The following is a 14,587-nucleotide window of genomic DNA, read 5'->3' on the forward strand; positions in this document are numbered from 1 at the left end:
ACGCCCTAGGGGTATCCTCTTTCCCAAACGAAAACAAAACAAACTCAAAACTGTGGTTGGTAGAATGGAACAGCAGCCACATGCTGGCCTGCTAACAACTCTTGCCAGGTCTCCCATGCTCTTGATTTTCCTTCAGAGCTCTTCCTCCTTTTCCTCCTATTGCGCTTGGGTCTGCGCAAGCAGTAACTGTGCCTTCGCGGCCTTGACGGCATCCTCAGATGCCTGCAGCATCTTCTGGGCGGCCCATCTGATCGCCTCGGCCGCAGCGAGACTCTCCTCAGCCAGGAGAACGGCCCGAGAAGGCTTGATGGTCCCGTTCTTTTGGCCGACGACGGGGGCAGCCGTGATGATGCCGTTGTTGGTCTCATGCTGACCAAAGCCCTTCTGAACATTATGTGGTTAGCGTTCGAAGTCCAAACTTCACAAGATCAGATGCATCCTGGCTGGCAGATGTAGCAACATGTTTACCTTGGGAGAGAGGGTCACGGTTTTGAACACAGGGCAGGCTTGGGAGCCTGCACTCCGGCGATGGGACTTTGAGCCTTGGGGGACGCCTCAGCCTTGAGGGAGGCGGTGGTGGTCGTCTTGGAAATAGGCTTGGAAGCAGCCTCGTCGGTAATGGCCCTTTCGTCGGCCTTCGGGGATTCGGCCACAGCATTTGGCTCAGGAGTGCTCGTAGGAGTCGAAACATTGTTGGCGGGGTTGTGGAGGGAAGCTCCCAGGTCACGAACCGGAGAGGCTTTGCCGTTGTTGGCAGAATTGTGCATGGAACCGCGCATGCCGAGGGGAATCACAGGCTCTGCCTTGGGAGCGGCAGACTCGGCAGTATCGGCGGGCTCGGAGAAGAAGGTGTTCTACAAAGTAGGGACGTTCAGGTCAACAAAGGGCGTCAAAAAGATATACAACTGATGAAAGAAAAACCATACCAAAGGCATTTTCTTGGCCTCTTCAAACCAGTTGTCGACCTCTGCCTTGGTCATCAGACCAGGGAAATGCTCCATAGGGCCGCGGTTATTGTGATTGCGTTTCTTGCGGCCGCCAGCATCAGCGGCGCCGTGCTTCTTGAATCTGATCTCGGTAGTGGAAGGCATCGTGAATGATTTGATGGTGATTCAATGATAAATAATTGAGGAAGCTTGTGTGTGTGGCAAGACGTTTTTTTGACTTGGCTGATCACTGGAGTGCTTGTTGGTGAAGAAAGGAGAATAAGAAGTGATAGGATGGGGATGGTTGCAATCCTTTTATAGTAAAAATAAGCATAATAATCTGGACACGTATGGCGGAGGCCAACCAACGCTTCTTCACCTGATCATGCAAAGGTTCGAGTAATTTATGGATCGGATATGTAGGTGAAGCGAGATGATTGAATGTCCAAAGGGTTCAGCGTAAAGGTAGGTACGGACATGCAATCCATCACGACGTTGCATAATTCGAAACCTCGAGGTTGTTCGCTGAGAAATGTACAATATCCAAGTTGATGCAACCATCCTGCAGACAATGGTGCATACAAATATGCCCGCCAAATCATCCAGGTTTTCCAGACCCTTCGCCTTCCAACTTTCCTGAACCTCGACAGGGGTAGGTATTCACATGCCTTTAACCATTACTGATACCCTGTGGATCTAGTACTAAATGTAGAGATTAGGTTAGCTTGCGTATTCTCGCATGCTATACCGAAGTGTGTCTGCGTCGTTTGGCCGTGGCATGTAAAGTATTTCGCCATTAGAGATACACTGCATCAACACTACAAATGCCGGTGGAGGTGAGTCACTCAGTGCTTTTGTGCCAGAAACATGATAAACGGTGTCGCTGCTACGTATTTCCATTTCGCCATTAGAGATACACTGCATCAACACTACAAATGCCGGTGGAGGTGAGTCACTCAGTGCTTTTGTGCCAGAAACATGATAAACGGTGTCGCTGCTACGTATTTCCATTTCGCAGGGTACAAGCCTGTCTCTTCTGCATGCTGATGCCCCTCACCGAACACACGAGAGTTATGATGATTCTGCCAGCGGATCTTTTTGACAAATACACAATAATTGTTGGTTGTAAATTGGTCTACGTCCAGTTCGGAGCGCGCTTTGGCTTGTGTAGAGGTAGGTACTCGCCAAACACACTCTTCTCCTTCTCGGATTCGATGTCGGCTCCGCGAGATATCAGCTGAACCTCTGTAACTGTGGCCTCAAAAATTGTGGGAAAGTTCCTGAGTTTATATGCGAAAGCATTCAGCCCATATGGGACCTAAAAGAACTAGCTATAAACCTAAGTCCTGAAAACCCCGGAAATACAAAAAGATTCTTCGAAGAAATGTAATAAAAAAAAAAATTAAGAATAAAATTGGGTCTCCCGTTCCTATTACACCCGCCACTACGAAAGGTATCCTCCGCCCTCCTTCTGCGTCCTTGATCATCTGCAGAATCTCGCATGTTTCCAGTCCATCAAATAGTCCCTTTGGTAGCCCCAGCCCCGGTGTTCATTTTTGTTGGGCAGGCGTGGGGGGCCCACCCCAATCCTCTGGCCCTCGGCCACCAAATCCTCCCAGGTGTTGATTATGGGGGTGTCGGTGTCGGTGTCGGTGCCGGTGTGGGTCTTCTTTGGGGTTTCAGTCTTGAAGGTGCTCAAGTAGTTGGTATAGGAGATGCACATCTAGATAGATGTATGGAGACTGGTCAGCTTGTTTTCGTCTATGGAAAAAGGAGGAATAGGAAGAAGAAAAAGAAGAAAAAGAAGAAGAAGAAGAAGAAAAGCGAAATAGCAGTGATGAACTTACAGCGAAGAGAGTTTCCGACACATGCATTGGCACATCGTCGTTGTCGTCGTCTTTGCCGTCGGAGGCATTTCCCCCAACCGACGTCTCCTCAGAGGTAGCGGAGGACCAAATCTTTCTGGCCGAACAGTGCCGACGTGGAGTTTTGTCAACCCGATTTTGACGGAAGGTTCTTTCAAATCGGTTCAGACGGGGGGGCTTGATCAATACCAGTGCCAAGGCTACGGGGCATGATGCGAGACGACTTTGAAGAGGGCATTGTGGTGGTGGAAGATGCCAAGTTGTGTTAAGATTGTGAGTTTGAGCAAGTTGGTAAAGGAGATATGGTGAGCGATGAGGACTTGGCTTTTTGGTTGGAGAAGGATCTATACGCAGGGTTCTGCTGCGCGGCATGTCCACTGCAGTGCAAGTCAGAGCCTCGCATATGCACCCCAAGCAGATAATATGCGACTTGAATAGACCCTTGGTCCAGAAAGTCGGAGTGTCCCAACATGGTCTTGGGAATATATCCTGGTTTGGCGTTTCAACGTCAGGAATCTCTTCGAGGAACATGCCAACAGACCTGGTCTTTTGCCATGGCCTTGAACGGAACCATACCCTCTGGCCGACTTCCTCCTCCTCAATTTGCATCGATGTCTCGAGTTATGCGAGAACAGAGTGGGTGTGCGTGCCAAAGACCAAAGCACACACCCACGGCTAGTCGGGCAAACGTAGTTTGTCGTGCTGTTATCTTGATAACTCAAGCTCCCTGGGCATCTGGTAACATGCGAGTGTCTGGCACTGCACTGTTCATCCGACTCGGCCAATATTTCCGATGCTCCGTCCTAGCAACTCCTTTTTGAAATCATGAAGCCATTCATGCCTTGACAGCACGCCTCAAACGCTTGCCGTCTAGATCCTTTCAGGAATGAGGATGTTCGACCTCGAGGTCCGATCACAGTGGACTATATGCAGCAAGTCGCACGCATATCAAGGGGGCGAGAGCCTGACTTCTCAGCCATGCAGCCAAATATAAGTCCGGAAACACCGTAAAATGGAAAAAATCCACTACAACGAGTCCGGCATGCGTATATGTATGTACGCTTGTGCATATTTCGAAACGTTATTTATTGTCTCGGGTTTCGGCTCGGGCTTGATGGTTCGTTTTCGGCGGCGGTTATGCTGACGAAAATCATTCTATGGAGTGTCCAACATCGCCTCGCCTGTTCTTGCTCTGCAGAGATGAGAGACATGAGAAGCGAGAGTCAAAGAAAATAAATGGATGTGCAACCTTTTCATATGATGAGCTCACATTCCTAATACCGCCCATTCCGGAACACTCCATGATGGCAGAGTCTCAAAGGGAACCTAGTATCCAACACGCCTGTAGGTTAATCTTTCTACCCTCATGGTTGCAATATCTTCCCCCATGATGATTTGTACGTCGTTCGCAGTTTTCTGGATCGCGTGCCGCATATCTGGTCCCCAAACAAGGTAGGTACGCACACGATGCATGTGGTGGGTTTGGTTTGGCATTCGCACAGGTGCCGGTTTGAATCAGGTAGACGATGTTCGAATTCGATTTGCTGGCTGTGGTGTTTTGAAATGAGATTGCACTTTCCACGACGGGATCTGTGCCGAACCAGCCCGCTGGCTGGCAAGTACGTCAGTGTTCAGCGTTGCCTAGCACTGATTGTTCCCCTCTTAGTTTTTCAACGCGTCTCATTGCTCGAAAGAATAAAAATGCCACATTTTCCGACATCTTACTACTTGACATTGCTTGGGGCGAATGGAAAGTGGCGGGAATGCTCATGTTTGTCTGGAGCAGAGGATAATCCGGGTCGCAATTTGCCTGGGTACCTTACCGGTAAGCACTACAACCAGTTGCATAATAGGAGCGCGGTGTATGGCAGCATGTGAAGGCAGATTAATGATGCAGGAAGGTGGAATCGTCAGGCACTCCCGACCGTCTAGAAGATGAGGTGCAGGAAGTGTTCAATCAAGGCCGGGGTTTTCAGGAGATCACAGGAGAAGTGCCTCTTGTGGGTTAGGGGTGTTTGTGGCTCCTCTCAAAGTACGTATGTGGGGTATCAGTTTGACCGCACTTGTCCCATTCTAGTTTAGTGTGTGTGATTTGCTGATGTAAGCAGCTTAATTTCCCAACGTCACGTCACTCCTTCCTTTTCTTTTGTGAAATGTTTTTCCCAAATCCGGAGCCTGGTGCCTCGCCCGCCCAACATGCTTTCTCTCAGCGATCCTCTTTCCCTTCTGGGTTCCTTGCCTGCTCTACAAAGCGTTGAGTTTCAGCAAGGTGCCTGGATTGTTGAGGCTCTTCAATCGAGCCCTGCGACACTCACTGGAGATGTCAGATGACGGCCTAATTTGGCCCACCCCGCGAACCCCAAAGATCGCAGAGACCGGCGATTGGCACGGAACCAGAAAGCACAGTCCAGTCGTTGAGGGACCGCCGCGCCAGGCACTGATGGGTGAAAGGACAAATTGTCAGGCACGCAACGCAGAGTGACAGCGAGGGAAGGAGGGATGTCATATTTGGGGGTCGGTCATTTGATTGCGGTGCACCGAGACAGGTAAGGTGTGATGCAACTGGAGCGCGGGCTCTTCAGGAAGGAGGACTGCCACTGGGATGACTGGGGGGCCGGTTGGCGGAGATGATCCGTGCCCCCCTCCAATATAAGTAAGCTACGTAGGTAGGTACGGACCCTTTTCCCCTGTCCGATGACGTCAACTGCCACCACAACTTTTTTCAAGATCCCGTTGACGACATTGGCAAGCGCGACAGTTCAGCTCATTTTGCTCCTCTCTTCCCTGCGAATTGGGTTTCAGGCGCCCGCAACCAGTCTGGCCCTTTCCCCAGTTGCACTTTTCAATGGTCCGCAGCCAGCTGTATTGGCCTCAGCTTTGGAATTTTCTGGCTGTCAAACGTCCTCTCGCCCCTTCTCCCCGGGTCGCTTTATCTGCAGAGGCCCGGGATCTCCATGGCGATGATGCCCATCCATCGGCCATCATCGACATTTTGCAAAGTCGAAGCGTGCAGTGTGCCTGGCCAGTGGGTCCATCAGCCCATTAGACCCATCGACAAGGCTCTCGTCACAATCATGGAACCAGCTTGGAGCCAAAAACAGTAGCAGTTCTCGGTACTGATGAACCGCCCGGCCCTCCCGCTTCCTTTCCATCTCGCAGGATGCGCATCCTCTTTTCACTGTCCGATCTTGTCGAAAAGCTTTCATATACCTGAACTTTGGTTCTTTGGCAACCTGCCACGGAGTGGTCTCGTGGCCTCCCATCCATGTTATTTCGTTCCTGTTCCTGCTTCCGCTCTTTATGTTGTTCAGCCGGGTGGCTTTCAAGCTATTGTACCCACCCGTCCATTCCAGTCGTGTCCCAGTTTCAGCATCATAGTCAACACGGTCACTGCCATCAGCCCAACCATGCAAATCAAAGGAAAAATCAAGAGTATACAGAGCCCAAACCCGACCAAGTAGCCAAGGTAGCCCAAACAATTTCTACTTACCGCACTACTATCGATCCACCCCCCCCCCCCCCCCCCCCGCCCGGATTCGCATCCAATAGTTCCAAATCGCTCCCGCAGTTACATCTCGTGTCTTCCATATCTCACTTTTCCTTTTCTTGCACTGCCCGGCACCCAGGTTACCTGCTCTACACCACACATCCCTAAATCCACCATACCTACCTACTACATACCATACAGCTCCCGTCTCCCCGCCCAATATTCGCTGCACTTCATCGCCGATTCGCTCCACAAACCCCCAACCTCGACTAGTTACTGTCAGTTCCCAAACAGGAAAACCCGGTCCGACTCCGCACTCTCGTTTCTTACCAACAGATCTGGAGAGCCTCGTGCCCCCCCCCTTCAAAGCCCACACGTCCACATCCAATAGGCTGTTAGAGGCCACGGCAAAGGTAACCGAGAAGGATACCACGCAGATAGAGCTGAAGGGCCTTGTGTTTTCCTGGGGTTCTCTGCGGTCGGGTCTTTCTAACCAGCCCCTTTTTGCTGGCTTCCGGTCTCTTCCAGACTCCCGAGCACCGGTAGCTCAACCGTCACCTCACCAAACCCTTCGGCACCGCTCGGACTCGGGGCAGGACGGGCAAGACCACCCGGTTCCTTGTTCGGGTGCAGCTGTTGCAGGCAACCCCTAAACATGAATAACTTTTCGGCTCACCCTCATCAGACAAGCTCGCCAGCCTCCTCAAGTGGCACAATCAATATTAATCCACCGCCCTTGCCAGGCACAAGTTTGAGGAAAGAGCGCGGTGCCATCGCCGCCCAGGCCTGTGATACCTGTAGGGCTCGCAAGCAGAAATGTGACGAGCAAAGACCAAAGTGCAGCACTTGCCAGCGATTCAACGTCGAGTGTCACTACAGGGAACCACAGCCTACAAAGTAAGTCCACGCCTCACACCACCTGACATGTCTTAACCTAACACGGATGCCAGGAAGGATAAGACGTTGGTCGAAATCCTTGACAAGCTCAAGGTCCTAGATGTTCTCAATGTCCTTGAGGACAAGATTGACCACTTGAGTTCGCGCATGGACCATTTGTCGGCCACATGTCATCCAAACACCAACTCCGGTACCGCAACCCAGTTCGTCCCTACTCCTCCTCTCACCATATCCACTGGCCATTCCAGTGGCATCCACGGAACACATCCTGCCGTAGCGCACCACCGTTCGCCAGAAGGACTATTTGATGGGGTGCCTCATGAGCCTCCCAATGTGGCCTCGCTCACCGAGAATCACTACCAATATGTGTCTGCTGCGCATCAGATGCTGGCGTGGCCGGCAATACAAGCTCACCTGTCGGCGATTCAGCCCAAATGCCTTAACCGAGACCTCAAGTCGATTGCGCGTGAAGGTCCAGCAATAGCACTTGGTTCTCACTTCTCAGGGAACCACACCATACCCATGAGCCTGCAAGATGGCGACAACTTCAACCCCGCACCTGTCTTGGCTCCCTTATCAGCCTTTGGACTGGACTGGGATATTATGCAAACGTTGACCAAGGCCTACTTCGACACCGTCAACCTCCTGCATCCCATCTTGGACCGCCATTCTTTCTTAACTCAAATTCTTCCGACTTTGTTCAAGAACGGAGTCGATCACACACTGACGTCCACCATCGCCTTTCTTGTCTTTGCCCTAGGTGAGGTTGCTCTGGCCAGCTATAGGGGCCCACCCATCAACGCGTATGGAGGACGGCCGAGTGGCATGAGGGGAGGTTCCAAAAACCACCCACCTGGCATCACGCTGTTCAACGAAGCGAGGAAACGTTTGGGGTTCAGTGTTACTGAGACGAGCCTCGAGATGGTACAGGCATACACATTGGCTAGGTAAGCACCCCGGTCTGAGCTCCTGTGTCGTCAGTCTCTCTAACCAACACGTGCACAGTACCTACTGCGCAACTTGCTCATATCCCATGGGTTTCTGGAAAATGATCAGAGAGGCCTCGCTGGCCTGCCAGTCCTTGATCATGATGTACGTCAATATCATTCCCTGAATTCGTCCGCGATGCAAAACTAACATACCCCAGTAGCCCAGGCTCGCTCTCTGGTCCACAGGCAGACTTGCTTAGGAGAGCATTTTGGCACTGTGCCGTTATGGAAACGTATGTGCCGGCCCTGCCTTGATAATGCCAACCCAAACTAATCAACAGCTTCCAGTTGCCTCAACCTTGAGCTGGGGTTCCCACTCACAGGACTTGAGAAGATGGAGAACGTAGTTTCCCTCCCTGACTTTAGTACCTGCTCCTCGAGAGACGATTACATCAGCAATCAGGAGACGCAATACCAAGAGCACTTCGCGTCTCACATTGCTCTTAGGCGGTTGCTTGTGGAATTCCACGGGACGCTCAGTCGGTGTATGGCCCCCTCTTTCCATTGATCACTAGCATATATTGCTCAACCCTCTCTAACGCATTTGTTCCAAACAGCACCATACAACACCACCGCTCCCAGTAGTAGCAGCACCCCGAAGACGATCCGCCATATGGCAACGGACCTCGAGCGCTGGCGCGGTTATCTGCCCCCTAACCTACAGTGGCAAGAAAACACACCCGGCGCCTTTCCGTCAAGCGCAACCACCTACAACGGTCCAAGCATCTACAGCCCCGTTACGACAACGGCGACCACGACAACGAACAGCACTCCGGCCATCTCACCCATGCTTCCCACTCCCCAAACAGGCACCATGTCAATCAGCTCCGTCAGCTCGGCCGTTGGCGGCGCCTCCATGCCGAGCAACGTCATGCCTCAATCCATCGCCAGCGTCACAGCTTCAGGCCTCCGCTCCCCGCAGCTGTCACACGGACACCCAATTCTCAACTCCGGCCTCGGCCTCCAACAACACCAACCGGTGCCCCAACCTCACATGTTTACAGCCGACCTCGACGCTCCACCGGTCCGCTACCCGTACGCCCACGACGTGCAGGTAGCCCTCCTCCGCTCCCGCTACTACTACGCCAAATACCTCATCCACCGCCCCTTCCTCTACAAAGCCCTGCACCACCCGGACGCCACGACGCAAGACGACGCCGTTGGCGCCGCCGAGTGTCTCAAGGCCTCGCTGAAATGGCCCATCGCCATGTCGCCCACGTGTCTGCACAAGCGGCTCGTGCCCTGTCCCTTCTTCTTCACGCAGATATTCTTTGGCATCTTGGTTATCCTGCATATGGTGCTGAGCGACAAGTTTCCGATCTTGACCAAGATCAAGGATACGCTGTGCGGAGGAGAGAGGTTCGAGATAGAGATCAAGGAGACGGTGGAGTTGTACGTGGATTGGATTAGGGACTTGAGCGATGTGGAACCGAGTGCGGTTTGGGATTGGGATGTTGTTAGTGCCATGTTTGGGTTGGAGGGGAATGGGTAAGAGGTGAACAGGAGAGTGGAAGGAAGAGGCAGGGAGGGGGGGATAATTCGATGCGATGGTAGAGTCATATATAGGTAAGGGCGTATTGGTCATATTTCTGGCTATTTTGGATACCATGTTTGGGTCATGGCCCGGAGTTTTCGGGTTCGCGATCTTTGGACATACCTGGCAACTGAATTTTGGAAATTTTTGATAGTTCTCACATTCAATCTTGACGAATATCGGCTGTGGAAACAAGCCTGCCAATATACCTGCGTGATCAGACACCTGTGTTTCGCTGAGACGTCATCACACCTTACATGCATGCATGTCACAAACCCCCAGAGGAATCGAGGAACCATGAAAGTTATCCAAAATCATTTCTGCGTTCGAGGTATCATGATACATTAAGTAATACGCCAGTAAAATGCTAAAAAGCCAGGCCCGCCCGCCTGCTTTGCCCGCCTTTAAAAGGAAAAAAAAAAAAGCGGGAAAAACTTTATTCCATCCCACGTCCAGGACTTCATATCCATGTCCAGTCCGGCTCTCCATGTTTTTCCTTCGACCCCATCCATCCCTTTTGTTTTGAGTCATCGTATCGTTCTCGTTTACCATTAACATTTTTGTTGTTATTCTTTGGTTCATGCAAAGTAAAAAAAGCAAAACCCCACCAATACCACCGCTCATCCCTTAACTCTATTGCTCCTTCTCGCTCACAGGCCTTGTCGAAGACGGGCTTTGTGTCGTCGAAGGGCTTGCGGGGCGGACCTTCTCGCTCGTGACGGCCTCCTTCGAGTTCGCGCCCGAAGCGAAGGGGGGCGCGCTGCTGTTGGTTCTCGACCTCGAGTGGTTGCTGGGACCGGGAGTGCCGTCGTTAACGAACATGCCCTGGTCGGTGGTGTTACGGAAGTAGTGGTGGACCTGGTCGTTGAAGTCGTCCTCCTCGAGCTCGTCGCCATGGTTCTGGCCGTTCACCTCCTTCTCGCGGCGCATGCGCTCCTTGCCAGCCCACTCCTCGCGCATATCCTCAATCTTCTGCTTGTGATCGAGCTCGGGGTTGTAGTGCTTGCCAACGCCGCGGAGACGCTCCCAGAGGGAAAGATGCATGGGGTGGATCGCGATGCCGTGGTAGTCCTCGGCCTTGCCGGCGCGGATGTAGCTCCACCTCCGCTCTTGCTCCTTAAGGTCAAGACCGGTGGTGTCGGGGAGGAACAACCAGGTGAGGACCATGCCGGCGAGACCGAACCAAGGCACAACGTAGAACTTGGTCTGGGTGTCGATGTAGTTGTAGAGAACGGAGGCGAGAAGAGCACCGGCCTTGCCCATGCAGGCGCTGAAGCCGTGGGCAGAAGCGCGGATGGGAGTCGGGAAGACCTCACCGGCGACGAGGAAGGTGACGCTGTTGGGGCCGAACTGGTTGAAGAAGCTGGAGAGGAAGTACATGGCCTGGAAAGATTTGATACCGGCGGGGCTGGTATAGTACTCCAACTTGAAGGCGGGGATGACGAACATGATGAAGCACATGAGGAAACCAACTTGCTGCATCATCTTGCGGCCATAGAAGCGGTTGTCCATGAGGAGGGAGGCCAAATAATAACCGACGAGGGAGATGATGACGTTGTACAAGTTCCAAATCCAGCCGGTCATAACGGAGCTCGAGCCGCCGCTGATGACGGAAATGAACTGAGCCTGGAAGAGCTTGTTGCCGTAGAAGAAAACGTCGTTGCAGAACCAGCAGCCAGCGGTGGCGAGGAGACGGCCGCCGAAATGTCTGGTGGTCATGGAAAGGGAGTCGTAATCGTAGCCGGTAACGTTGCTCTTCTTCTTAGCAGCAATAAGCTGTCGGCTGGCGTGGGGCATCTTGTAGGTTCTGTAGTAGACGAGCCAAAGGGTACCAACGGCTGGAATGGCAAACGACAATCTGAACGTCCACTGGACAGTGGTGGTGCCATAAGGCGGAGACCCGCTACCGGCGTGGAAGATGAGGAGGAGAATGATGAGGAGGGCCTGGTTGATAAGCTGACCCCAACCCTGCATCAAGAAGGCGGTAGTAACCTTGCGGCCACGATGAAGACGATCGTTTCTGGTAGAGAGCTTTCCGGACGAGACGGAGTCCTCCATGGAGGAAGTAGCAGTAATGGGGTATTCACCACCAACACCGAAACCTAGAGGCAAATCCTGTTAGTTTCACGCGTACTGCGACTTTGCACGATTGGAAGGAACGTACCGTAGAAGAAGAGAGACCAAGCATAGCAGATAACCCAGCCCTGGAGGTTCAAACCCCAAGAAGCCGTGAGCATGAGCAAACCAACAAACATGATGGCGGCATCCTGGATGAGACCCCAGCGACGACCAATCCAGTCACCAATGACACCAACGACCAACTGGCCAACCATGATACCGATAACCTCGAGATATGTTACGGCAGCGATCCAGTTGCTGCTGCACACGGTAGCCTCATGACCCCAGCATTGCGGCCAGGTGGCTCTGAAGAGAGGCTCAATGTTGCCGATACTGAAGAGGACGTAGCCCTCGAGACCGAGACCGGCACCGGGAAGAACGGCGTTGCGGAAGTACCACGAGACGGGGCTGAGAGGGTCCTTCTTCATCATGCGGCCGATGGCCTTGAGCTCCTGCTTCGCCTCCTCATTCTGGACCTTGTTGACGAAGGCTATCCTCTCGCGCAAGGGAAGGTCGGCCCAGTAGGTGCCGTCTTTTGTGTAGATGTCGTCAGGGTGTGTGAGGTAGGAGAAGATGGCCTTCTCGTGGTCTGGATCGGGGGTGGCGCCGAAGGGAAGCTGAAGGGCCTCGTCACCGGTGGCCGGCCCATGAGGCACGGGGATCAGACCCGGCGTAGGGTCGTGGTGAACGTCGGGACGTATTACGTCGTCGTCCATGTTGGAGATCTGAAGTGGTTGTGGTATATGGGTGGGGTATATGAAGTGAGAAATAGGTTGCGAAGATGGGGAGAAGATATCAGAAAGTAGGTATAAGGTTGGCTCCCCTTTGGTAGGTAGGTAGGTCCTTGGAAGGCGTCAACAAGGAGATACGGGGGAGGGTTGTCTTCTTGCTCAAGATCCCAAGACCAACAGCACAGCAGGTGTGTTGATGCTGGAGATCAGATCAGATGATGGAGAAGGAAGAAGGACAAAGGGCGCTGGGAGGAAAAGATATGGATATGGGAGTCGGTGGCCACAACGCCGGGACCCGTCGTGAGTTCTTATGGCAAGAGCCAAGACTTTGGATGGAAGAGCTTGGGAATGGTACTTGGGATACCAGCCGTCTCTTTCTGATTTGGGATAGGGTGGAGGTTTGTGTGGTGGACTGGTGGAGGGACTGGAGGAGCGAGACTGGAGACTGGAGGGGCAGATGGAGCTAGAGGTACCCAGATCCCATCCAGAGGTATTCGGTACCTGCGGCTGTGGGCTCACTGGTGGGCGGGGAGGCTGGAGGAGTGGAGGGGTAGCAGTACCTGTCGCTGCACCATTATTCAGCGGGCAGGAGCGGTACAGCTACATGTTTTGACCAAAGGTCAGGGGGCAGGCGCAAATGACCACGCCGAACTCCCGAAGGAATGGCCCTTGAATTGGCCAGATCGTGGTCGAATCGAGCACTGCCATTGGCAGACGTGAATTTTTCCTTCTCAATCTCCAATTCCTACAGAGGTACCATGAACGGGGCCTCATGGAGCAGTCGAATTCCTTGGAGTGGTTGCAGACCCTGACCGCTGACATCGGTTTCCCCGTGGGCTTCCGGCATTGGTTTTTTTTCTTCCCCTCTGGATGCATTGGATACGGTATTCTGGCATCACAGGAAAAGATGCCGGTCTCAGCTGAAGCCAATGGGTATTCTTGAGGAGGTTCTTAAAAGGGCTGCTTGTCTATATCTTGTGAGACCATCAGTCTCGTTCACCCTGTCACCTGGAACCGTTGGAGGTGGGTTTCCTTGTGACGGGATCCTGGACGGATGAGAGGATCGTGTCAAAGGCTCCCGCAAAATTGCAAAAATTGGAGGCGATCGATCAACAACGGCCTGTGCGGAAAAGGCAGGGACGGACAATGTTCGCTCGCCGCGCCCACTAACAAGTCCAGGGCTGATATCACTGTCGACATCATAGCGCAACGCAATTCCACTAACAGTGACGCAGCGGGGGGCACGGCATGAAGCGATAGTGTTCTAAGATATTGGAATCTTGGGTGCCACAGCGGCGGTGCTGAAGCTTCCTTGTTTCAACCCGACAACGACTGATTCTGGTTGAAACAGAACAAACAGTTGGAAGTGAGGTCAAGCTTTTGTCGCCTCAAGCAGACAGCCTCGGCAGCCAACCAACGACGACAGCAGAACTCTCTCCAAGCCGCATTGGCACCCGCCCGTAACAACTGCGAGTCATTTTGGCAACACGACCGCCAAGGGATGATATCGAGGACCGCCACCAGGCCGAGTTTGGTGATAGAGCACACGCCAGACGACACACGACACCGACCTCGATCGACCTCGAACCCCGCGATGGATTCCTCAACGTATACTTTTGACTCCAGCTCTTCCAGGACCTCCTGGATATCGTTGCTGCACGGCCGAATTGTGGATGCGAGGTCGTCGAGGCCAAGATACCAAGAAACGATAGAAAGGAGGACCATCCCCCGAAGAGGAAGACACACACGCGACACCTTTTCGTTTCTCGTTCCGTTCTTTTTTTATTCTTGGCTGTCACGATGCCCAGAGATGCCCAGAGATGCCCAGAGATGTCGCCGAGAGTGTGCCCTCGTGCCCTCCTTCCTCCTTCAACCGCGTCCAAACGAGGTTGCCCCACACATGGCATGTTGTTGACTTTACCCTTTGTTGACTTTACCAGCCTCGCCGGCCAACCACAATGGAGTCATGCGCGGACTGCGGGCGGCGGCGACGGCGGACGGAGTTTGTTCACTGTTCCCCCCCCCCCGTTCGCCCCAGGC

General features: G+C 53.0%; 4 protein-coding genes across 4 annotated transcripts; 1 reads left to right on the plus strand and 3 right to left on the minus strand.

Annotated features, from left to right (window-relative positions):
- Positions 1-156: 156 nt before the first annotated feature.
- On the minus strand, positions 157-1,091 carry SMAC4_00323 (uncharacterized protein; the record flags this gene model as incomplete). The annotated part of the gene is made up of 4 exons (XM_003351730.1): positions 157-384; positions 522-662; positions 732-854; positions 927-1,091. 4 exons carry the CDS (start codon positions 1,089-1,091, stop codon positions 157-159), a joined length of 657 nt encoding a protein of 218 aa, XP_003351778.1.
- Positions 1,092-2,409: 1,318 nt separating this feature from the next.
- SMAC4_00324 (uncharacterized protein) lies at positions 2,410-3,029 on the minus strand (the record flags this gene model as incomplete). Its single annotated transcript, XM_003351731.1, has 3 exons — positions 2,410-2,649; positions 2,774-2,888; positions 2,962-3,029. The coding sequence occupies 3 exons, from the start codon at positions 3,027-3,029 to the stop codon at positions 2,410-2,412; spliced, it is 423 nt and encodes a 140-aa protein (XP_003351779.1).
- Positions 3,030-6,301: 3,272 nt separating this feature from the next.
- SMAC4_00325 (uncharacterized protein) lies at positions 6,302-9,864 on the plus strand. The gene is made up of 6 exons (XM_024655362.2): positions 6,302-7,175; positions 7,229-8,122; positions 8,181-8,267; positions 8,323-8,397; positions 8,453-8,649; positions 8,722-9,864. Exons 1-6 carry the CDS (start codon positions 6,934-6,936, stop codon positions 9,654-9,656), a joined length of 2,430 nt encoding a protein of 809 aa, XP_024510999.1. The 5' UTR covers positions 6,302-6,933; the 3' UTR covers positions 9,657-9,864.
- Positions 9,865-9,986: 122 nt separating this feature from the next.
- Positions 9,987-13,010, minus strand: SMAC4_00326 (uncharacterized protein). Its single transcript, XM_003351733.2, has 2 exons — positions 11,863-13,010; positions 9,987-11,800 (listed from the first exon to the last, which is right to left on the minus strand). Exons 1-2 carry the CDS (start codon positions 12,530-12,532, stop codon positions 10,332-10,334), a joined length of 2,139 nt encoding a protein of 712 aa, XP_003351781.1. The 5' UTR covers positions 12,533-13,010; the 3' UTR covers positions 9,987-10,331.
- Between the last annotated feature and the right edge of the window lie 1,577 nt (positions 13,011-14,587).

This window comes from Sordaria macrospora, chromosome 1 (assembly GCF_033870435.1).
Source record: "Sordaria macrospora chromosome 1, complete sequence".
NCBI classification, from domain to species: Eukaryota; Fungi; Ascomycota; class Sordariomycetes; order Sordariales; family Sordariaceae; genus Sordaria; species Sordaria macrospora.

What these genes read in the sequence shown, in the direction of transcription:
- SMAC4_00325 (XM_024655362.2), top strand. Translation starts at nt 6,934, where the DNA reads ATGAATAACTTTTCGGCTCACCCTCATCAGACAAGCTCGCCAGCCTCC. An exon ending in TGCCAGTCCTTGATCATGAT is followed by an intron (nt 8,268 to 8,322) that starts GTACGTCAATAT and finishes AACATACCCCAG; the next exon opens with TAGCCCAGGCTCGCTCTCTG. An exon ending in CACTGTGCCGTTATGGAAAC is followed by an intron (nt 8,398 to 8,452) that starts GTATGTGCCGGC and finishes AACAGCTTCCAG; the next exon opens with TTGCCTCAACCTTGAGCTGG.
- SMAC4_00326 (XM_003351733.2), bottom strand. Translation starts at nt 12,532, where the DNA reads ATGGACGACGACGTAATACGTCCCGACGTTCACCACGACCCTACGCCG. An exon ending in TTGGTCTCTCTTCTTCTACG is followed by an intron (nt 11,801 to 11,862) that starts GTACGTTCCTTC and finishes ATTTGCCTCTAG; the next exon opens with GTTTCGGTGTTGGTGGTGAA.